Source organism: Gamsiella multidivaricata, assembly GCF_025024155.1.
Source record: "Gamsiella multidivaricata strain RSA 2152 chromosome Unknown BC939scaffold_69, whole genome shotgun sequence".
Lineage (NCBI taxonomy): Eukaryota > Fungi > Mortierellomycota > Mortierellomycetes > Mortierellales > Mortierellaceae > Gamsiella > Gamsiella multidivaricata.
Genome location: NW_026251777.1, coordinates 116,128 through 136,543, shown reverse-complemented (window position 1 = coordinate 136,543; position 20,416 = coordinate 116,128). Strand labels below are relative to the sequence as shown.

The following is a 20,416-nucleotide window of genomic DNA, read 5'->3' as shown; positions in this document are numbered from 1 at the left end:
GCCATGATTCGCACTGTGTTTGGAATTATAGGATCCGTCGCGTTTGGATTTAAGGTATATGATGAGGAAGAGCATGGTCTTTTTCTCCTCTTAGTCGTTGCGAGTGAGTGAATAAGATCGTACACAAAAAGGCGTGTTGGTCCTGTAGACTGACCCCTTCTCCCTTATCGCTTCTCGTCTCGACTGGATCGACATCATTGCTATGGAAGCACCCAGTGTCAGCCAGGAGACCTATACTCTCCGCAAGCTGGTATGTCGTGTTCTTTTTTAAAATCCACGCAGCTATGCTTGTTCAGTATCCTTTCTCTACAAGGAACCTGATTGATAACATCATCGCTCTAATCCTTGTACTGTCCCTGTTGCAATACTACTGACAACACGATCCTCGGCTGTGGTTTGCAGTTCCGCGACGAACCGTCCGATCTCTTCCAAGGACCATGCCTCGGTCTAGATCAACATTGGCGATGTCGATGCCTTTGGAAAGTGCACGGGTGCCTTTAAGACCTATACTCTTAGTGGCTATGTCCGTGTGCAGAGCGAGTCGGATGATAATCTCAACTGTCTTGGATGCAAGTCCCAGCTCCCCGTCCCAATTGCCTATTATGTCTGTTGTTATACCTGCGCTTTTGACAGCCGTTGTTCTGATACTATTGCTTTCGCTGTTGAGTCAATCCTTGGCCCCGGAACAGCGACCGATAGACACTAATAGATAGCACTTCTTGTCTGAGTAGAATAAAATGTGATATCCTGTACCCTTTTATTTCTAACGCGATATTTGTATGTGTTATCTTGGAAACATTGTAATGTACAAAGGTCAATTGATGTGTGTATCGATCTGATCCTGATAATTCGAAGCAACGTCCATGACCGAGCAAAAGGAAGAGTGTGTATCGATAGAGGGGGAGGGGAAGAATGCCTTTGAAGAATCGATCTCAGGTCTCGTCCACAACCCCCTTCCTTTTCCCCCTCTCCCCCCAGGTAAGCCTGGTTAGGGGATGACTTCTCAGGCACCTATTGCGCGGATCTTGTAGTGGTGTTTTAGGAAGGCTGTCCAAACTGCAGAAGGATAAAGAAACAGCATTAGATGTTATAAGTTTAGTACTCTGGTCCCTGAACATCCCGTGGTTGACATGATAATAGCGATGGCAGACATAGGCAAGGTGTGTGTACGTACTCCAGTAGGATACTTTCTTGCCGAGCCAGCGGCCGACGAAGGGAAAGATGACGATGGCAAAGAGCTGTCGACCCTGCTCCAGGTTCTCGTTCCATTCACGCTCGATGTCCCTGGTTGATGTCGAGGAAGTGGTGGAGAATTCCGAAAAGTCAGAGTCGCCGTCGATCGACTCGATGTCAGAGAGGCCCTCGTCGATGTCCCATATCCGTTGGGAGAGTGTGGCGATTGGTGCAGTGGTGTCGATGTAACCGTCGGCGGCCGTTGGCAGTGGTGGTGCGCTCATCGTTTCTATCCTGGTCAGCCCTGGTCCTGGTCTTTAGTGGTGGTGGCGGTGGCGAATGAAGCAGTGTTGGAAGCAATGGGTTATTCAAACAAGTAGATGCGATCGACCTGCCCCCCTGTTCCACAGCTTCCAAAAGCGCGACACGCGAAACCCAAAAGACAGTCGACGTCAGCGGTCAGCTAGTCTAGCTTCATCAGTTCACTTTCCACACTTCCGTCCTCGTTCTTGTCTGCCCCTCTACATCCTTCAAAGCATCAGTGTTCAGAAGGATTCTTCCCCCCCGCAGTCAAAGCAAGGGTCGCAGTATTCAGGAAAACAAAAAAAGAAACACAGGCCGACAACCAACTCGCACAACTAACTGGACAGCCCACCCTACGACCAACCCAAGACAAAAGGACACTAGGACACAGGTGCCATAGGGCAAACAAGGATAAACGAAGCATGTCCAACTTCTTTGGCTTCGACACGGTCATGCCCGGCCGCCAGGGCGGTAAGATCGCCTTGAACCTGGAAGAGCAGCAGGAGCTCGACCGCCAGGTCCAAAAGTATGCCCTTGAGACCGGCGAGGACTTTGAGATTTACGACTATGGCGAGACCTATGACAATCTGGCGGATGGTCTTGAGGAGACCAGAGACAACCTCAACAGCGAGACCTTTGGTGCTGTTGAAGCCGAAGGCAAGTGTGTTGATTCTGATTGAATCAAATCCTGGATCAGAATGGCAATGGTTGCCAGTGCTCATCTCTGCCTATAATGGTTGAGCTGACCAGGAAGGGAATGGTGGCTAACCGCCACAAACGTTCTGTTTTTTCTTCACAACAAACATCGACAATAACAGGAACCGACTTTGACTTTGCCAGCAACACTCGTCAGATTGCCCCTGCTCTCAAGAAGGAAGAGGAGTTATACATTAAGCAGAACGAGCATGCTGGTAAGTGTTTGTATGCCTCTACTTGCCACCATGAAATAAGCACTGATGATAAGGTCTGGCTGTGTACATGTATATGTTTCTCATACTGCAATAAAATGGATAGGTGCCCGTCGCTCGTCGTTTGCTTCGCTGTGGGGGAATGATGGGAGTGCGCAGCAAGACAGCTTCAAGATGGGTCTCCCTGAGGTATATTCAAGTACTAGGGACGCAGGAATTGTGTATTGTACCGTAATGATTCGTAACCGTAATACTGACATGCACTGCACTCTCTTGAACCGTCTCTGTAGCCCTCGCATGCCGCATCCTCGATCTGGGGTCCCTTCAGCAACACCTCAGCTAAGGGCATGGGTAGGTGACAGTCTACAGGAGTATTATTTCAGGCGTGAACCGATGCAGTGTCGACGATTAGGATCACTAACATATACCCTTGACTCGATTAGATCTTGGCGGACGAAATGCAGGATTTGCTCACGACCCTGTCTTTGGCGTGGGCACCTTTGCTCTCTCGCGACCCAGCGCTTTTGGTGGCAACCAACCCAGTTTGGAAGAGATCGAGGCTCAGCTTTTGAGGACTGCCGGTACTCAACCTCAGTTGCAGATGCACCAGGAACGCAAGATGATGAGTTTGGAGGAAGTCGAGGCTGCTCTGATGAACATCAACGGAGGACGTCCCATTTACTCTGAGGCAATGATTGCGGAGCAGGAGGCCAAGCGGGCCCGTGTGGAGAAGCGCCGCGCTGAGAGACTGGCTAAGCAGGCCGAAACCGTACGTTGTTCATTTTTTTTCTTTTGTACGGGAGTCTGTCATGAATGCCATCAAGCTCATTTTAGCAGGACTAACTAGCGTTTTGTTCTGCCGATCAAAATCGTTTTTTTGCTGATACGACACTTTAGGCCAAGCACAACGGTTTGATGACACAGAGCGACAAGGACTTTATCAATCGTATTCAGATTTCTCAGCTTGTGACAGACGATCCCTACGCAGACGACTTTTACTGCCAGGTCTACACGGCTCTCCGCAACAGACATCTCCAGCAGATGGGTATTCCCGGCAACGTGATGAATTCCGGATCTGCACCTAGCGATAACAGACACCGAGGAAATGATCGCACTGAGCACCGTATGCAGTTGCAGGTCCAGAGGATTGTCAGCGATGCCAAGCGTAACCCCAAGCGCACCAATGGTACGGATAAGTACTATATCATGCTCGCTTCATTGGAAGGGCTCATGCTGAGGCAGCTTTTCCTAATTGATCATTTCTATTTTTCTGTAGTTACGGTGGAGGGAGCTCTTGGAAAAATTGCTGTCAACTCTGTGCTAAATCCTCGCCAGTTGTTGCAGGTCTCAAAACGCGGCTCTACCAACGATGTCTCTGCAGGAAACTCGCCCAAGCCGCCATCACCTGGATCTGTCAGCACTAAATCGCACACGGTGTTGGGATGGATCGAGAACGTGTACACATATGTGCTGGCTCTGGAGCAGAAGCGACGACAGCTGCCACCGCCTCCCCGACTCGGCGAGGAGGAGTTGGCCAGAGAGGCGATTCAGCGTTGGAGCGAAGAATACGGTGAGCTTGCGCGCAAGATGTGGAACGAACTCCGAATCACTGTCCCTATCGGCAAAGTGTAAGTTGTGCTTCCAGATTTGGCAGTAATTTTCCTCATGACCATGGGATACGAACACTTACCGTTTCATTCGCTGTACGAAATTAGACACCCCCATCCATTCATTTCAATTTTGAACTACTCGAAGGGCAAGAAGGTCATCCCGCGTGTTCTTCGCCATTTGCTGCCAGAGCAGACCTTGACGCTTTTGACGATGCTCGTCGCCAATTTTGAATCGCTGAACGTGTGCAAGTCGGAGGTGTATGCGGACGTTCAAGGAAATCAGGAGATTGAGCTGTTCATGAACACGATTGTGCCACCACTTCTCGGATTCGTCTCGGAAGCGCCGTTCAGAATCGTGGTCGGATTGTTGGCGTTGTTTATTGAGCGCAACAACATGATTTGGGTGGCAAGGAGCAAGCCTGGTCTGGCGTTCTTGACGTTGTTCTTGAGCCGAGCAGAGATTTTGAAGCAAGGACATGGCAACTATCCAATTCCGGATGAGCGCGAGATTCAGCAGTGGAACGAGCTTTATAACCGATTGTTCAGTCAGTTGCAGACGCATTTCTCGGCGCTGTTCATGCCGACGGCGACAATGGCCGAGGATGTGCACGTATGGCGTTTCTTAGCTGCCATGGCTGTCGGTGCCTCTGTGGAGCAGCAGCATGTTCTTGTTACAGAAGTCAGGTATGGCAATGGTTTGCAGTGTTTGTGCTTGGTCACTTTGAGAGTCAACATGAGGCTGATAATGTATGGGAATCTTTTCCGACGTTGTTTTATAGGGAGCAAGTACTGGAGAATGTAGTTGCCGCAAAGACATCGCGTTCGACCCCCGAGAAGGCCGCGCAGAGGATTGCGAACGTGAACTTGTTTTTGCATGCATTGGGCCTGGATGCCTCCCAAGTTTCTGTCCCTGCTATGTAAACTAGAAGTCAAGACATCTAAACCCAAATCCGAACCTAAATTTTACTAACCTCTACCCCTCCCTCCCCCCCACTGTTGAAAACACACCCATTTCACTTTTCATCCACCAAACGCAGCTACAACACAATAAAACAACAGAAAAGAGAGCGTGCGCAAGAAAATACTGTGGAACCATGTTGTCTATAGACCATTGAAGAAGAATGCAGGATTTCTATAAATTTATTTTGAACATGTGTCCGGATTCCTTGAGTTCCTTCCAATAGAAGATCTTTTCGCGACGCAGCTTTGATCCGGACTCCGCCTTTAAACTCGTCCTTGATGAGGAACTGGACCATCCTCGGAAAGCGTAACGGATGGCTTCTTGATCCTTTTACTGGGCCTGGCCCTGTTCCTGAGGTCCCTGGGTGCCAGATCCGCTGGAGGACGTCTTGTGTGAAGTGGTACATGTGCAGACGCATCGCGTTTTTTTTTTTTTTTTTTTTTTTTTGCTGCCTCGTTGACGCCGGACATGGCGAGGCAAAACAAATATCAAGAGACACATGTAGCATTTTCAGGAACGCGTGTTAGTCTATGAATGTCTACCATCTACACGAGTACAGTTGCAGATGGAGACATCGCGCTGCATCTCCAATTGGACTATCGTGGGTTCAATGATTGCTTGTTCACAATCTATTTCATTATTCTAATCCTCTAAATCCTCAATTAAGAGACTGCCTACCACTTCTTCAATACATCCCCCCACTGCCGTACTCATTCCTTGGCACCGGCGCCGGCACTGGCATCGGCATCGGCATCTGCATGGGCATGGGTGGTCCCTGTGGCATACGACGACGGCCTTCCCTCTGCTGCAACTCATAATCCCTCAAGAACGGTGCCGCATACCTCGACGCCGGGAACAATCCGTCCTCCCCACGCCTACCGCCACCACTCTCAACTGGACTCTGGTACTCATTGTTATAATCCCTAACCGACCGTCTTGGCTGGGGTCCTCCATATGTTGGTCGCATGCGAGTATCGATCGGAGGTAGTGGTTGTGCAGAGTACCGACTCTGACTCTCAGTACGACCTTGACCGTATGTTAGGGGCACGGGATCATCGCGCTGCTGATTGTAGAGTGAGAAGTCTTCGTAGTAGCTACTACGGGGGTAATGCTGCTGCTGCCTTGGTGTTTTCAATGGCGGTAACGGTTCCAGTTGTTGGCGCGGCGGTTGGTAGAATCTAGGATCGCGTTCACGCTCACGTTCGCGTTGTTGCAGCTGCTTGAAAACGGGCATTGGGCGCACTGGCGGTCCATAAGGCGACTCTGGCTGCTGCTGTTGTTCCCGGTGCTGCTGCTTCTGTGGGGGTGGCGGTAGCGGTTGTTGTTGCTGTTGCTGTTGCTGCTGTTGCTCCTGCCGTTGCTGCTGTACAGCGGGGTTTGAGCGCAATGATGGCCCATAAGGGGAATCTTGCTGTTGCTGTTGCTGTTGTTGTTGCTGCATCTCCCGTTTCCTGCGCTCATAAAGCTCGCGGTCCTCTGGGAACCTGTAGAACTGGACCTGTGGGACAGGTTGTGGGGGAGGCATCGGATACCGATGGGCGTCCTGGGTTCGTCCCTCTGTTGGACGTCCGTAGCCATAGCCGTAACCATAGCCGTAGCGATATCCGCTACGGCCAAAGGATCCTGATCGAGAAGCAACACGGATTCTGAAGGAACCGGTGCTGTCTGATGCAAGACTCTCCAGACTGTTTCGGCGTCGGATCCGAGATGTAGGAAATTGTCGCGACAAACGCTTTTGTTGCTGGCGCTGTTCCTCTTGCAGCTGAAGTTGTTGTTCTTGCAACTGAAGTTGTTGTTCCTGCAGCTGAAATTGCTGTTCTTGTTCCTGAAGTTGTTGTTCTTGTTGCTGACGCTGCTGCTCTTGCTGCTGCAACAACTGCTCGCGCTCTTGCTGTTGCTGCTGCTCCACAAGATTCTGACGATAATGCTGCTTGTACTGTGCCACAATCGGATCAACGTCGATTGTTGTATCAGGGAAATCCGGTATCGGCTGTCGAGGGAGGGCTCTCTCGATAACTGACTGAGGGGCCAATAGATTTGGGTGAGGCTCTTGCTGCTGCTGCTGCTGCTGATAGAGTTGTTCCGGAGGAAGATCGCGTCTGTGTTCCAGCTCATCAATGTATTGCAGCGGTTCCTCACGCTCCAGGATATAGCGTGATATCTCTGGGTCTGATTGGCTGCCTTCACGATGGTGATAGAACTGTCCTATTGTAGAAGGACCACTAGATAAAAACGAGGTGTCTTCGGATCCTTCTTGGACATAGCCCTGATTGCCGTTGTACAATGCCGCAATACGAGAGTCCCTCAGCCTTGTTATCCTGTCCAGTATGTCGTCCCCGCTACGGTCCCTATTTGCAAGTAACTCCATGCCTCTCTCGAATTCTCGTGCGCGCTGGTACGGATCACTCGTTGCAGCAAGAGTCCTGTCAACCGGTCGACTCATTTCATCGTCTCTTCGGGGTTCGAGGTTTACTGGTGCCGGCGCCTCGGATGGCAAAGTCCGCGTATCGATGTTAGGTCTTGTCAGTCGTGGGACGGGCGGTATAGGCAGCGTGTGGAGGATCGCAGATCGCTCGAGATCACGGTCTCGGAACTGAAAGCGCAGAGAATCCATTCCAGAACCCGCATGCAACTTTGTTCGCTCCCTCTCTCGCTCGGGTCTCCAATCTCGCTCCCAAGGGTCGCGCGATCCATAAGATTCGTACGACGAAAACTGCCGGTGATAGCTTACGGGCAGCGGGGTATTCACAGAACTGGAGCCACGCTCAGGTATATCTACCCCAGGTATCGGGAGATCCACATACAGTCCTGAGAGTGCAATCTTTCGCTCGACTGGCTCAGGCTGGATGTCCGGAAGAGTCGCGCGCTCAGTTTGAGCAGCCTGCTCCTTTTCGAGGTACTCGAGGCTGATCTTCTTTTGAGCCGCCGTCTGCTTCCCAAGTCCTGACCGCCCACCTGCCGCGGAAATACTGCCGATGTTTGACGGAGGATTGAGGATACCCATTGGCTTAGCGGGCTTCCATGAGATTGTGGGCCGACTGCTGCCTCCAGGACTGCTGACTCCTTCGCCATAGTTTCCATATCCCATGTCATATGCAGCATCCATCCGCCGATATCCATAATCCACACCTGGACCTTGGTCCGCAAAGCTTCGATAGCGTCCTACGCCTTGTGCGCGAATAGAATCATAATCTCTGTCCACGTCTCCGTCTCCGCGGAGCCGACGCATATCATGACTATCACCTTCACCATCATCCTCACTGTCCTTATTGACAGCCTTCTCATTATCGTGACGCCTGTTCACATCGTTATCGTCACCACTGCTTCCATTCTCGCTGTCGCTGTCCAGATCACTCTCCTCGTCATTCCTGCCCTTCTTTTTCTTCTTCTTTTTCTTCTCTTTCTCTTCGTCCTTGGGTGGAATATAAGGCACTTCTGGTCGTTGCCTTCCAAAAGCACGTTCCAGATCCAAGAGTCGTCGACTATCCTTGTCCACGGGAATGCCCCTCAACCATCGGTACATGTATTTGATTCCATACGCTAGCTCGCGCAGGGTGTCCAAGGGATTAAACGAGTCGAGCAGTCCCTTCCAGATTGGCGTCTTTTGTGAGAAATCCAAGATCAAATCCTCTGCTTTTTTGACCTCACCCTTTCCGCTCGCTTTGCCCTTGCCACCGCTTTGACCCTTCGACGCTGAACCGAAATCTACGCCGGACGACGACATCTTCTTCGTGGCGGTCGGCTGCTGGGATTGGGTCCTCGAGGTATATGTCCTACTGGCGTTGGGTCGGTCTGTTCGGATGGAGGATAGGGATTGATTGTTGTTTCTGCGGCTGCTGGGATTGTCGTACGTATTATCGTCATCGGGGAGTAAGGCCTGCTCAAGTTGTGGGATATTTGGGTTCGGGATACGGGGCACGTAGGGCTTGTAGCTGAAGGCTCTGAGGTGCATCAATGCGAAGAAGACCATCTCGATGTCGATCAGGACGGCATTGATACCGACAGAGATATCGGATGTGGACCAGTACTTTGTTGCCTTGATCAGACCTATTCCAGTGAAAAAAGAATTAAAAAACAGGGTTCCTGGTTATGACCTGCTGCGTTTGACTGTCCCGGTGCTGTTTTCTTGATGAGAACGAGGGGTTCTGACGCTTACCAAAGTAGACCAATCCTTCGACCACGATCGATTGCCAGAACGAGAAAAAAACGACCTACAAAAAAGATGCCCATAGTATGTGAGCTGAGGAAGGAATGATTCTACCATGTTTAGAGAGCGATGTGAAGACCGGGAAGGTGGGGTTTACCAGTTTGACAGCCAGGAACTTGTAGAATGGGTCATAGTCTTTTAAATCCTCGCGGATCGTAACATAAAACATGATCTACTTGCCCACGAAACCCACCGCCGCCACCAAAAAGAAAAAAAACTGATTAGCAAAAAAAAAAAATTCTTCGCCACCAACAACCGCGTCTCGCGTCTCGTCCAAAGACATGGAAACCTTACCAAGAAATAGGTTGCCATGGAAACGGACACAAAGTTAATCATCATGATCCAAACGTGCCCAAACTTTGGATTCCAGCTACTCTCACAATAGTTCCCCATGATCTGCAAGGTAATCGTCAGGATCGTCCCCAAGACGTTCAGGGGCACGTACTGGAGGATCCCCCATTTCATGAACTGTAAGAAATGTGGACGCGATGGATTGTATTTGAGGCAACACAACGGGAAGAACCATCGCTCGGTCTTCTTGTGGCGCTTGAGCACCCGTTTTTGTTCCTCGAGTGAGTCTCCGAGGTATTGGAGCATAAGGATCAGGAAGGACGCGATAACGAAGGCCTCGTAGAGGACTCGGATCTCGTCGTAGTAGACCGCCTCACGTACGTAGACGAAGGAGAACCAGGAAGTGATGGCGTAGATCGGTACCATGAGCAACATCCGGACGATGTAGCGCTGCTGATTAGGCTGTACGGGTTATCGGAAAGAAACGAGTGAAGAAAATGTTAGCAAGGACATACAGTGTGATGTATGAGGAGCGTAGAAGTCTAAGGCTGTTTACCTTGGTATAGTATTGGTAATGCCGGTAGATCAAGAAAAAGGAGAGGAAGGTCGCTATTAACGTACAGCATCCTGTTCCTATCCATCCGATCCTTGGTAGGTCGAGGGTGATACCCTCGGAAGAAAAGAGATGGGTCGGATCTTCCGGGCGACTCTCGAGTGGGCAGCCATTAGGGGCTAGGTGGGTTGTGTTGTCTGCAGACATGCATCCAACAGCAAAACCGTGTTATAGGGTGAAAAAAAGGGAAGAGGTGGGTTGTGGTGGTATTAAAAAAAAAAAAAAAAAAAAAGTCGTTGCAGTTGATGAAATGGGAATGTTGTCCAAGAGATTGCCGTTAATTAGGATATATGTGGAGAAGTGAGACCGTTGAGCTGTTGTAGAGGATGGAACAAAGGGGAGTATTCAGGTCCAAGTCTGACTGGAGTGAAGTCTTTGGAGGGCACTTTCTTATTACGAAGCTATGAAGCGCATGAGTTGAGGAATGGACGGTGGATTGGGTGCCCTGCCAAGATGACAACGTTCAAAGGGAAGAAGGTATGTATGGGTATGAAGCGAAAAGAGTCGAAGGAAAGCTGGCGGCAGAGGCGAAAGGAGGATAAAGAAAGCAGCGAAGGAGGCGAGCATCGGACCATAACCAAGAAAAAGATAAACGGGTGAGGGAGAGGAGGAGGAGGAGGAGGAGGGGAGGGGGGGAGGAAGGGGTAAGAGTTGGGTGACATGTTGGCAGAGCAAATAGGGGTCAAGCGAACATGGTCAGTTGGTCATCACATTAGGCACACAAAACAACAAAAACGCATGCTGACCCTTTCTTTCAAAGAGTGAGAAAACGACTGCGTGCTCGGACCAAGGGGTAACAAACAGGTACAGCAGCAGGGGGTGCGCGCAATCAGGCACAAACGGACAAGCTGTCATCATCGATCGGTCAATTTGTAAAAGAGAGGGAAAGGGGGATGATGGACTGGGAGGGAATGAAGGAGGAGCCCAATCATTCTTTACACAGCAGCGGTAGCGAAAATTCAGTTTCTATTGAGTTTCCATGCGTCCATATGCATGGATCTGCGCGTGTCTTTATTGAGTTCTATGTATGGCAGGGACAGGGATGAGAAATGGAGGGAAAGTAAATGCAAGAAATGAAAGGAATGCTGAAATGGATACGGAAATATAGTAAAGTCGCCCCCTGATTAGTTAGTCGCAGTGGGATCCCGGTTGATCTGGATGGACCGCACAAGACCATGGCCGACCCTCTCCATCTCACTAATTAGCGCTTCGATGTTAGGCACCACCAGTTTGGATCCGGCGCCCGTCTTGCCGCCCTTTGATTTCGAGTCCTGCTGCTCCTTCTTAACCTCCTATAGAAATATAAATTGATGGTTAGATAGGGTTGCTTTCTCATGGCTATACAAACGACATCGCACCACATAGTCAGAGGAGATACATGCATGCTCTTCTTACCATTACCCCATCCTTGTTCACATCTGCAGGCCTGCTGTTGAAGCCAAGGTTGACCTTCCAGGCCCTTGGGCTCAGCGTGATCGGGTTCCAAAGAACTCCAATCTGCGTACCACCATATCGGTCATGGAAGAACAGTGCAATATCTCCATATGCTCTCTATAATAACATCAGTGACCAATAGACAATGTTAGTAACCATGCTCATGTATGTTTGAATGCTCCTTGCCCTGTACATGTACTGCAATCTCAACTCTCGAGGACGCACCTGTAATTCTGCAAGATACTCGGCAGCAGGATCGAAGCCGATTAGGATCTCATCGCCAAAGACACTCTTCTGGAACGAGCCCAAGTTCTTGTACTTATCGCCCTTCGTCACAAAGGACTGGGCGTTCGGGGCCAAGTTCTGTGCATAGCGCGTGCACAACGCTGGATCCAGATCAATTACGAGGTCATAGTGCACCGTCGGTGTAATAAAGATTGCGTTTAACGCCGAGGAGCTCGTCGTCTCGGATGAGGACATCGTCTTCGTCATATGGTCCAAGCTGGTCTTGGCCAGTGTGCGCAAACGGGCCACGATCATCGGTGACGGCGATTGCCAGGTCCACCACTTTGAGAACGTATCCTTGCCCGTGGCAATAAACATGGTCGCATGATCGCTCGAGATCGCTGTCGTCTTGACCTGGGGCGCTGTAGCCGATGTCGATGCAATCATGTTCTTGCGCGTGTTCGCAAAGTTGTGGCGGATCTCTTCCCGCTCCTTGCCAGTCATCTCTCCAGTCAAGTCGACCACCAAGGGCTCGTGCTTCCAGTCCCAGCTTGCCAACAGGTTCAACACACGAGCAAATCCGGTGAATCCACTGGCAGGGGCCGCCCACGGTGCTGGGTCGACGTAGACCGCAGCAGCCAGGAGTTCCAAGGTCTCATCGTTGAAGAACGGTGCGAGCCAGTGAGCGCTCACCCAGCGCTTTGTCAAGCGAATCGTCTGTGAGAGCGAAGGATGCCTGTGGCAGAGAGCGTGAAGCTGGAATGTGTGCATCGGTGCCTGGACAAAGTATCTGTTGTAGAGATCCAGTGCCTTCTGGTGCTGCTCCTTGAGGCTGTGGCTCGACTTGCGGTCCGAGATCACATTCTCGCACAGGGTAATCTCACGTTCGTGGGAGATCCTGCAGCGGAACACGTAACCAGGTGCAACACAAACATCCATGTATCCATTCACGCCCAAGGATTCCTCCTCGGTCTCCTCCACAACGGTCGCGCGCATGCCCTTGTACTTGATCTTCTCGGCCAAACGGAGGTAAAACGCCGTCTTCATTCTCTGGATCGCCTTCAAATTGTCAGGCCATTTTTGTGAGGACTCGAACTGAATGACAACATCCAACGGCTCGACATACTGGGCACTGTCCGGGAAATTGGTTGCTGGTACGTTGAAGTCGCGGGGGTGGGGAATAAAGGTCGATGAGAGACGTGCGGCAGGCGAGGTAAAGTACATATGGGTGACGGAAAGGGGCATATCCTCAGCAGTCTTGACGGCCTTAGTGAGTGACTCAAAGGCAGCGACGGTAGACTGGAATCCACTGGCGGCGGCAGTCTTGTTGTCAAAAAGCCGCTCAGGGACGACCTTGCTGTTGTATTGAATAAACTTGTTGAGCTGTCCAGCCCAGTAGTGCACCGAGTCATGAGGTACGGAGAGATGGTGCTTCAATAAGTAACCAATCATCTGTCCGACAATCAAATGGCGAGCATCCGTTCCCTGCGCCTCCCACACGGCACTCTCAAGAATACTGCCATCCTTGAAACGACGAAGCTCTGCCTTGTTGCCCCACAGCTCGCGGAAAACCTTGGCAGTCTCCAGATCATCGGCAGGAGGCCCCAGGTCGACCAGACGCGAGCTCTCCTCGTGGTTCAACAAAAGTCCGATGGTGATAACAGAGTTTGATCCAAAGTCGGGCGCTGCGCTTGATGTAGCCCAGTTCTCCAGGGGATCGAAACGAGTGGCGACAAGGTGAACTCTGTCTGTCAAACCGCGCTTGAGCAGGGGCGCGATCGAGTGAGCGAAATGGATGAATGGCGAAGGATAGTCCAGGGCCGCCTTCTTGGTGTAGCTCTTCAGCTGTCCGAGATGTTTGGGTGCATGGATCTTGACCATATTATCGAAGCGCAACATGGGATTATCGACCCTCTTCAAGAACAACGCCTCGAACTTGTCATCGCTGGACTCTGTAAAGAATTTCATGGCCAGACGGGTCTCGTGCTGGAGCTCATCAAGTGCTGCTTTGGAGACATGTCCTGCCAAGTTGATCTTTCCTGAAGGGTCGACGATCACGACCTCAAAGTTCCCGGTAAAGGCCTCCTTAGAGAATTCTCCTGATGTCGTGTTCTGACCCATAAAGATAGGCTGGGCATCAAAGTCGTGCTGTGAAATGTAGTCGATAGTTCCCTTAACGAGCTGGTATGAGCTGAATCCGTTCGCCAGTTTCTTTCCTCCATTAGCGCCTCCGCCTTGCAAGAGATATGCCATCAGCATCTCCAACAAGAATCCATTGAAGCCTTCGCTAGTACGGCGAAGAAGTCCGCGCTGTGTAGCCCAGACCTTAAGCAAGATGCAAGCGTCTTTGAAGCCGGAACAGCTTTTGCTGTGCTGGTAAAGGAAGGCGAGATGAGATGTGAAGGCGGTGTCCTGCTGGAGGGCTGTGTTATACTGAGGAGTTGGGGGCTGTTCCGTGATATCCGCTGAACGCACGTTGTTACGACCGGGCGCCAGTCGCTGGGCGGGGAATACTGAGGCAGGGATATAGGGAATAATTCGAATAGTACACCGCATCTTTTTGAAGTCGGTCTCGCTTTTATCTATCAACATGAGAAATGAATATGTGAGAACAATGACAACAACCGAATGTTTGGTAGTCGTCCCTTCTGTAGACATCAAAAGTGCTCAAACCCCAATGTCGTACCTCCAGACGGGTTCAGAATCAAAATAGGCTTGCGCTGATCTCCGTTAAGCGTGCTGAACTCGGTCTTGCAGTTGGACATGCCCGATTTCTTATCCCGAACAGCGGCAGCAAGCACGGAAAGATAGTATGCGCGCTTGTAAAAATAGCGATAGTTCATGTGATCCTTCTCCTGGAAGAGCTCCTCTGGCATCTCAACAGCGACATCTACACTCCAGCCATGGCGGTTCTTTGAGACGGTCTTCAACGGGAAACTGCCGACGAGGTGCATGGCGGAAGGGGCGCTGTAACCGAATGTATATTGAATATCGGCCGCTGGCTCTGGTTGAGGGAATGGGATGACAACCGACTTTTTCTTCATGTTGCTCTTGATAGCAGCGAGCTATGAATCGTATGAAATATGTGCGCATTAGTCGACCGTGCGCCTTTGACAATATCAATAGGATGTCCAATAATGCTTCAAACGTGCTCTCTCGATGACTTACAGAAAGTTCCTGATGCTCCGGCGTGCGATCGAAGATATCCTTCAGTTTGCGGAGAGCAGCCTCCAGTGGCTGGGCCTTCTTATAATCGACCTGAACCTCTTTCAGCAGCTCCTCGATCTGCAGCTTGAAAATGTTGGACTTGAACAGATCTGATGATTCCTGTAATCCCTGGATTTCCTCGTTCGTCGGTGCTTTGTAAAGAGACGAGTTTTTCACACCCGCGAGATTCTGCGGTTTTGATGAGGCGTCGTGCTCGGCTGCTGCCATGAACTCGTCCTGGTCTTCCTCCTCTTCATCCTCCTGGTCGTCAGAGTCTCCCTGCATCGCTTCATCTTCACCTTCGATATAATCGCCTTCATCCTCGTCCTCATCCTCGTCGTCGTCGTCTTCTTCTTCTTCGTCGATCATGTCATCAAAGGACTCTTCGCCGCTGGAAGACTCTGGCTCTGGCTCCACGACTTTACGAGACTACGTTGCAAGTGAAGTAATTAGGGAAATGTAAGTAGGGCGGTATATGGCTTCAGTACACCATGCGTTCAGCAAAGGCCGCAGAACAGGGCGAGGTCTGTACCTTCTTGGCAAGAGCAGGCGCTGGAAGAGCAGCCTTGCGCTTTGTGGGGGCCATTACGCTGTCGTGAGTAAAAGAATGCGTGTAAGAGTAAGGGAGAGAGATAAGGGTCAAGGAACAACTGAGCGTTGAGAGGTGGGCGAGATTGAAAGAAGAAGGGTTGAGGGTTGAGAGGGAGAAGTGCCTGTTTGCAGTGTGAGAGGAAGGAAGAATATCACTCAAGGTCAAGTCTAAAAAAAAAAAAAAAAAAAAACGGACAACAAACTCAGCCACATTGTGACCGCAAACTACACACCTACTACACACACACAAAAACGCGTCTCTGGAGAAGGACTGCAGAGCACCATGGTATAGCACAAATAGGTAGCTGCTGTACAAGGTATCGATTTTATTGATCTTTGCAATGAAGCGACTAGCGATCATTTGGAGGCATCACCGCTGTATAGCAACTTGAATCTCGCTATCACTGCTAGTAGAGGACTGGACCGTATCGTTGTTTGCTAATATTGGGGGCCGACTATCACTGGATGCTGGATTTGTGGATGCCCTTTCAAGATCAATAGCGACTGGTGCAGTAGCCGTGCTGGCTCCATTAGGTGATATTGACGACGATGGATCGATTGCGGAATTGGGCGAAACATTATTGGTTGTCGCTGCGGCCCTACGTGCCCTTGCTCCAACGCAATACGGAAACATGAGCTCGTATAGGGTTTCCTGGCGTTCTGTTGAAGCTAGCAGCTGAGGCATCTCGACTCTGACCCATTTGAGATGAATCCAGCAGCAAAAGAGTCCATATATCTGCAATATTAACTATAAAAGAAGTATAGAAATGTCAGTATTGCTTAAAGCACATGTGAACAGAACCATTCAACCCTTCATTTTTGCGAGACATTAGACATATACATCTTGATATTATGTTGCAGCACTCACAATAAGGTAGCCAACACAGTAGTGCCGAATGATTCCTGCTTCGTCCAGCTGGCTCACGTCCTGGAAAATCACCCCGAGAGTCGTGTGAATGAACTCAAATCCTGTGTCGATTCCAAAGAGTACATTGTATATTCCCATCCAACGAATATTGAACTAACGACAAGAAGAAATAGAAGACATCATATTATTAACGACCTATGAGTGGGAGTGCATGCACGTTGTAATCGTATGTTTGGCAACGTGTACATGATAATGAACGAACTAGTAAATTGCATGTGTAATCCTGTTTATGTGTACCTTCAGATTTGCACGCAGACCAACAATGGCCTTGAGCATCATCGATATTAGCCAGATCGCATAGATATATTGTGCTGCAAGATACGCTCCATCTTTGGGTCGTTCGACCTGTTGTCCATTCCCGATAGCTGTGGGTGTAGTCGGGGACAGGTTCTGGGCCTGGTGGGCAAAGAACGCAGCGTTTTTGCAGAAGTCGAGGATAATCACAAGAAGGACCTAAACAAATGGGAAGAAGAGACCCACACAAAAGCCAAAGACGATGGGCGTGGTATGGGCGATATCCAACCAAATTAGCCTATTAGGATGAAAGTAACAAGGACGCATCAACTGATTTAAACACTTACACCTTGTGTGAGGGGGATGAAGAACAGGAAGTACGAGTGAAACCGCCGTGCCTGGACCATTCTTCAGCTTTTTTTTAGGCGACGCTCTCAGCGCTCCGGGGTGCGTGTGAGATGCGGGAGATATAATTTATGGGAAAGATGCGGGGTATAGAAGGAAGCTGTTGAGCTGCTGTGCTGTGGAGGATCCTTGGTACAGTATGCGAATACGTTGTTTTAGGGGAGGGGAGGAAGGCGAAGTGTGATAGAGATGTATATCAGACAATAGGAATGGAATGGATGAGTCGGTTCCTCCTTTGAGCCCTCTGAACACTTTGGGGGCGACAGTGTGGGTTTGGAAGCTGCTTGACCAGGAATATGTACAAGGAATAACGAATGCGTATGTAAAAGAGGAAAAAAAAAAAAGAGAGAGAGAGAGAGAGATGCACTCCTTCGGAATGAGAAGACCGAACAAGTGGGGATGAGTCGAGTGCGATGAGGAGGCAAGGAATACAAAGCTGGGTGGGGAGGGCAAGAAAACTGGGTCGAATGGTCAGCCAACATAGAACGGGGCACAAGCAATAGGCTATGCTCGATGAGATCTTCTTCAACCCACAGCGTCATCATATCGGCACCGCAAAAGAAGAAAACATACCGAAAGAGAAAAGTGGGTGCATAGTCATCCAAGCGAGGGCGCATGGGAACACAATCCACGTTGCAACACCAATACGATGCAGCAGCACCGGCCACTCCGTTTTGCCTGGGTTCGAAAGAACTATCTCCGGGACATGAACTACACCCGCCAATGCTGCGTCGTCATTTCTCCACTCGCAATCCACTGCTGCTCCGTATCAGTTACCGCCTTCTCTCCATCCTATCCTCTCCTCTCCTTGGTTCGTCAAAAGGAATAGCAAAGCTGGCATCTCCAGGTGCTTTTCCCCAGGATTTCCCTCTTATGGCAGGTGGCCGCACAAGAGTCGCCGCCCATCAAGGTTCTTTGTATACCCCGCATTTTTTCTAAACCATATTCTAACACTACACAACGATCATTCATACTGGCGTGTTTATCTGGTCATTCAGATGGATAAAAGATAAATGCGGGCAACTTTTTTTTTTCTGAGCGTCCACGAGAGCAAGAAGAATCATCGTTGTTTGTTTTGATCTGGTTCCTAGTAAGCACTATTCCTGAGCAACGATTTCCATGACAAAGGTCCATCAAGTACATTTTTATAGGGCTGCTTGCCCTGTCTATTATCGATGCTAATCTTTCCTGTTCTCCTCTCGCCTTTGTTGGACCCATACAATCCAATATTCAATGCTTTAAGCGTCCTTATGCTCCTCGATCCTCATCGTCTCCATCTCACGCAGGAACCTAAATGCCGAAAAAGAAATAAACCCGACGGTTAGTTTCAGTCTAAAATGCGCTGTTATGCAAAGATACACCATAAACTTACCATTGCACGGTAATAAACAGAGCCACGGCAATTCCTGTCAAGGCAATGACGTGTCCGTTGCCACCTGAGGCAAAGACCAGGAAGCCCAGGGACAAAAACAGAGCAACAAACACAACATTCAAGGCCTTGATCAGACCAGGGTTTACACCCTTCTCAAAAATCGAAGAGAACACGCCTCCGACCATGTCTTGAGGACCATCCTTCTGAACCATGCTCGATCCCGAAGACTCATTTGTCTTGTCCGCCGTAGTTCCCTCCTTGGATGATGTTGAGGCTGCGCCTGCGGCTGTTGCCATTGCTGATGGACTGTCGGTGGAGGCTGCAGAGGCAGAGGATGCCTTTTTGGACCTGCGTTTGCTCAGCTTGGGTGTAGCTGCCTCAGCTGCAGATAAGGATGAGTCCTGCTCCTGCTCAATTGCGCTTACAACAGCTGACAGGACCGGTACTGGCGCTGATGCTGATGCTGGTCCCGAGGTAGACGCAGCCTTCTTCCCCTTCTTGCCCTCCATACGTGGTGAATTGACCGCTGATGCAGCATTCGAGGTTGACTTCTTCTTGTTCTTCTTGCTTGATCCGCTCTTCAACTTGGCTGCAATCTTGGCTACTGCAGCGCGCTGCTCCTCCTTCGCTCTCTCTTCCTCCGAGGTCTCATCCACAGTGTTTTCCTCGTCGCTTTCCTGGTCCGCGATCTCGTCCTGTTGAAGGACATAGATCGACATCTTTGACTGAATATCGAGTCCGGTCGATGCGGAAGCTTGCTGTGAAGATCGCGTCTTACGGCTCTTCTTGGACTTTGACTGCTCCTGCCAGTCGTCGTCCTCCTCTTGATCCTCATGGTCCTCGACCTGCCACGAATCTTCGGACCCGGTCTGTAGCGATGCCTGCTCTGGCTCTTCCGCTCCCTTGGCAGCTTCTTCTTCAGCGATCCTCAGTGCCTCCGCTTCGGACTCCTGTGCATCCCTTGCTGCCTGTTCCGCTTGTTCATTTTGTTCTTGCTCAGCCTTTAGGTGTGCTTGCAAGATTGCTTCCTTCTCCCTGGCCTCCTTAGCTTCCTTGGCTTCCTTGGCTTCCTTGGCTTCCTTGGCTTCCTTATCCCTCTTCTTCTTGTCCTCCTTCTTTTGCTTCTGCAGGGCTGTCTCGGCAGCAGCAGTAGCAGTGGCGACCGCCTCCTCTCTTTCTTTTTCAAGCCTTGCCAACTCTTCCTCCTCAGCCAATTGTTGTTGTTCGCGTGCGATCTGTTCCAGACGTTCCTGTTGCAGACGTTCCTGTTCTTTCAATTGTTGGTCATGAACGTCCATCTCGCGCCTCTCGGCCTCCTTAGATTCTTGCTCCCTCGCCTCCTGTTCCAGACGGCTCCTTTCCCTTTCCTCTTCCTCTTCCTGGGTGATCCGCTCCAGAATCTTGTCGGCGTCCTCTGCATCCTCTGTGTCCTGCAACAGATCAAAATAGCTCGAGGTGGACACGCCGACTGGGGCATTGGGTCGCTTACTAGCAGGAACCTTGCTGGCACGAGCCATTTGCTTCTTGGAGATCACGGGCTGGAACTCATCGGTGCCAAAGATCTGCTTCTTTTTCTTTTTCGAGGCCTTTTCGGTCGTCTCTGGTTCGGCAGGGGGTGCTGATGTTGACGAGACGCTGGAAGTAGTGGCAGTAGCGATGTCGGGGTTGAGCTGATCAACAGCAGGGACGTCAGCAGCGGTGACCTCAGAAGCCGAGTGGGAGGCGGTCGAGAAGGATGACTTTTCCTTTGCTGCTGCAGCTGGGGATGGAGAAGAGGATGATGAGACGACCTGCCAGCCATCGTCGTCATCGTCCACAAAGTCGTGATGGTCATAGGACTGATCAGCGTGACTAGGGATGTTTGAGCTGGCCATGATGAGACTGAGTTGGAGGCGGATGGACGAAAGGATTAGGGATGGAGAAGTAGAAGAGTTGATGGAAGTATGGCGGGATG

General features: G+C 50.4%; 11 protein-coding genes across 11 annotated transcripts; 3 read left to right on the top strand and 8 right to left on the bottom strand.

Moving 5' to 3' along the window:
• Window positions 1-147: 147 nt before the first annotated feature.
• Window positions 148-706, top strand: BC939DRAFT_495704 (uncharacterized protein; the record flags this gene model as incomplete). Its single annotated transcript, XM_051559658.1, has 2 exons — window positions 148-250; window positions 452-706. The coding sequence occupies exons 1-2, from the start codon at window positions 203-205 to the stop codon at window positions 704-706; spliced, it is 303 nt and encodes a 100-aa protein (XP_051408764.1). The 5' UTR covers window positions 148-202.
• A 297-nt stretch (window positions 707-1,003) lies between these two features.
• On the bottom strand, window positions 1,004-1,457 carry BC939DRAFT_506281 (uncharacterized protein; the record flags this gene model as incomplete). Its single annotated transcript, XM_051560769.1, has 2 exons — window positions 1,004-1,056; window positions 1,175-1,457. The coding sequence occupies 2 exons, from the start codon at window positions 1,455-1,457 to the stop codon at window positions 1,004-1,006; spliced, it is 336 nt and encodes a 111-aa protein (XP_051408763.1).
• A 441-nt stretch (window positions 1,458-1,898) lies between these two features.
• On the top strand, window positions 1,899-4,915 carry BC939DRAFT_506280 (topoisomerase II-associated protein PAT1-domain-containing protein; the record flags this gene model as incomplete). The annotated part of the gene is made up of 9 exons (XM_051560768.1): window positions 1,899-2,115; window positions 2,295-2,387; window positions 2,491-2,573; window positions 2,675-2,735; window positions 2,828-3,153; window positions 3,282-3,570; window positions 3,661-4,012; window positions 4,100-4,678; window positions 4,774-4,915. The coding sequence occupies 9 exons, from the start codon at window positions 1,899-1,901 to the stop codon at window positions 4,913-4,915; spliced, it is 2,142 nt and encodes a 713-aa protein (XP_051408762.1).
• A 656-nt stretch (window positions 4,916-5,571) lies between these two features.
• On the bottom strand, window positions 5,572-6,312 carry BC939DRAFT_462038 (uncharacterized protein). Its single transcript, XM_051557068.1, has one exon. It carries the CDS (start codon window positions 6,187-6,189, stop codon window positions 5,641-5,643), a length of 549 nt encoding a protein of 182 aa, XP_051408761.1. The 5' UTR covers window positions 6,190-6,312; the 3' UTR covers window positions 5,572-5,640.
• On the top strand, window positions 6,306-7,083 carry BC939DRAFT_462037 (uncharacterized protein). The gene has a single exon (XM_051557067.1). The coding sequence runs from the start codon at window positions 6,342-6,344 to the stop codon at window positions 6,603-6,605; it is 264 nt and encodes an 87-aa protein (XP_051408760.1). The 5' UTR covers window positions 6,306-6,341; the 3' UTR covers window positions 6,606-7,083.
• A 1,791-nt stretch (window positions 7,084-8,874) lies between these two features.
• On the bottom strand, window positions 8,875-10,213 carry BC939DRAFT_401052 (organic solute transporter subunit alpha/Transmembrane protein; the record flags this gene model as incomplete). Its single annotated transcript, XM_051552584.1, has 5 exons — window positions 8,875-9,002; window positions 9,112-9,166; window positions 9,260-9,334; window positions 9,457-9,915; window positions 10,010-10,213. Coding segments are annotated over 5 exons (921 nt in total), but the record flags the coding sequence as incomplete, so codon positions are not given.
• A 118-nt stretch (window positions 10,214-10,331) lies between these two features.
• BC939DRAFT_462035 (uncharacterized protein) lies at window positions 10,332-10,663 on the bottom strand. Its single transcript, XM_051557066.1, has one exon. The coding sequence runs from the start codon at window positions 10,631-10,633 to the stop codon at window positions 10,460-10,462; it is 174 nt and encodes a 57-aa protein (XP_051408758.1). The 5' UTR covers window positions 10,634-10,663; the 3' UTR covers window positions 10,332-10,459.
• Window positions 10,664-11,151: 488 nt separating this feature from the next.
• Window positions 11,152-15,671, bottom strand: BC939DRAFT_278376 (Nrap protein). Its single transcript, XM_051551190.1, has 7 exons — window positions 15,465-15,671; window positions 15,232-15,361; window positions 14,894-15,190; window positions 14,412-14,790; window positions 11,726-14,307; window positions 11,462-11,617; window positions 11,152-11,358 (listed from the first exon to the last, which is right to left on the bottom strand). Exons 2-7 carry the CDS (start codon window positions 15,262-15,264, stop codon window positions 11,191-11,193), a joined length of 3,615 nt encoding a protein of 1,204 aa, XP_051408757.1. The 5' UTR covers window positions 15,265-15,361; window positions 15,465-15,671; the 3' UTR covers window positions 11,152-11,190.
• Window positions 15,672-15,830: 159 nt separating this feature from the next.
• On the bottom strand, window positions 15,831-16,324 carry BC939DRAFT_278373 (uncharacterized protein). Its single transcript, XM_051551189.1, has one exon. The coding sequence runs from the start codon at window positions 16,206-16,208 to the stop codon at window positions 15,894-15,896; it is 315 nt and encodes a 104-aa protein (XP_051408756.1). The 5' UTR covers window positions 16,209-16,324; the 3' UTR covers window positions 15,831-15,893.
• Window positions 16,123-17,198, bottom strand: BC939DRAFT_278371 (uncharacterized protein). The gene is made up of 4 exons (XM_051551188.1): window positions 17,033-17,198; window positions 16,689-16,904; window positions 16,365-16,544; window positions 16,123-16,271 (listed from the first exon to the last, which is right to left on the bottom strand). The coding sequence occupies exons 1-3, from the start codon at window positions 17,090-17,092 to the stop codon at window positions 16,374-16,376; spliced, it is 447 nt and encodes a 148-aa protein (XP_051408755.1). The 5' UTR covers window positions 17,093-17,198; the 3' UTR covers window positions 16,123-16,271; window positions 16,365-16,373.
• Window positions 17,199-18,328: 1,130 nt separating this feature from the next.
• On the bottom strand, window positions 18,329-20,336 carry BC939DRAFT_480099 (ER protein Pkr1-domain-containing protein; the record flags this gene model as incomplete). The annotated part of the gene is made up of 2 exons (XM_051558909.1): window positions 18,329-18,380; window positions 18,463-20,336. 2 exons carry the CDS (start codon window positions 20,334-20,336, stop codon window positions 18,329-18,331), a joined length of 1,926 nt encoding a protein of 641 aa, XP_051408754.1.
• Window positions 20,337-20,416: the final 80 nt, after the last annotated feature.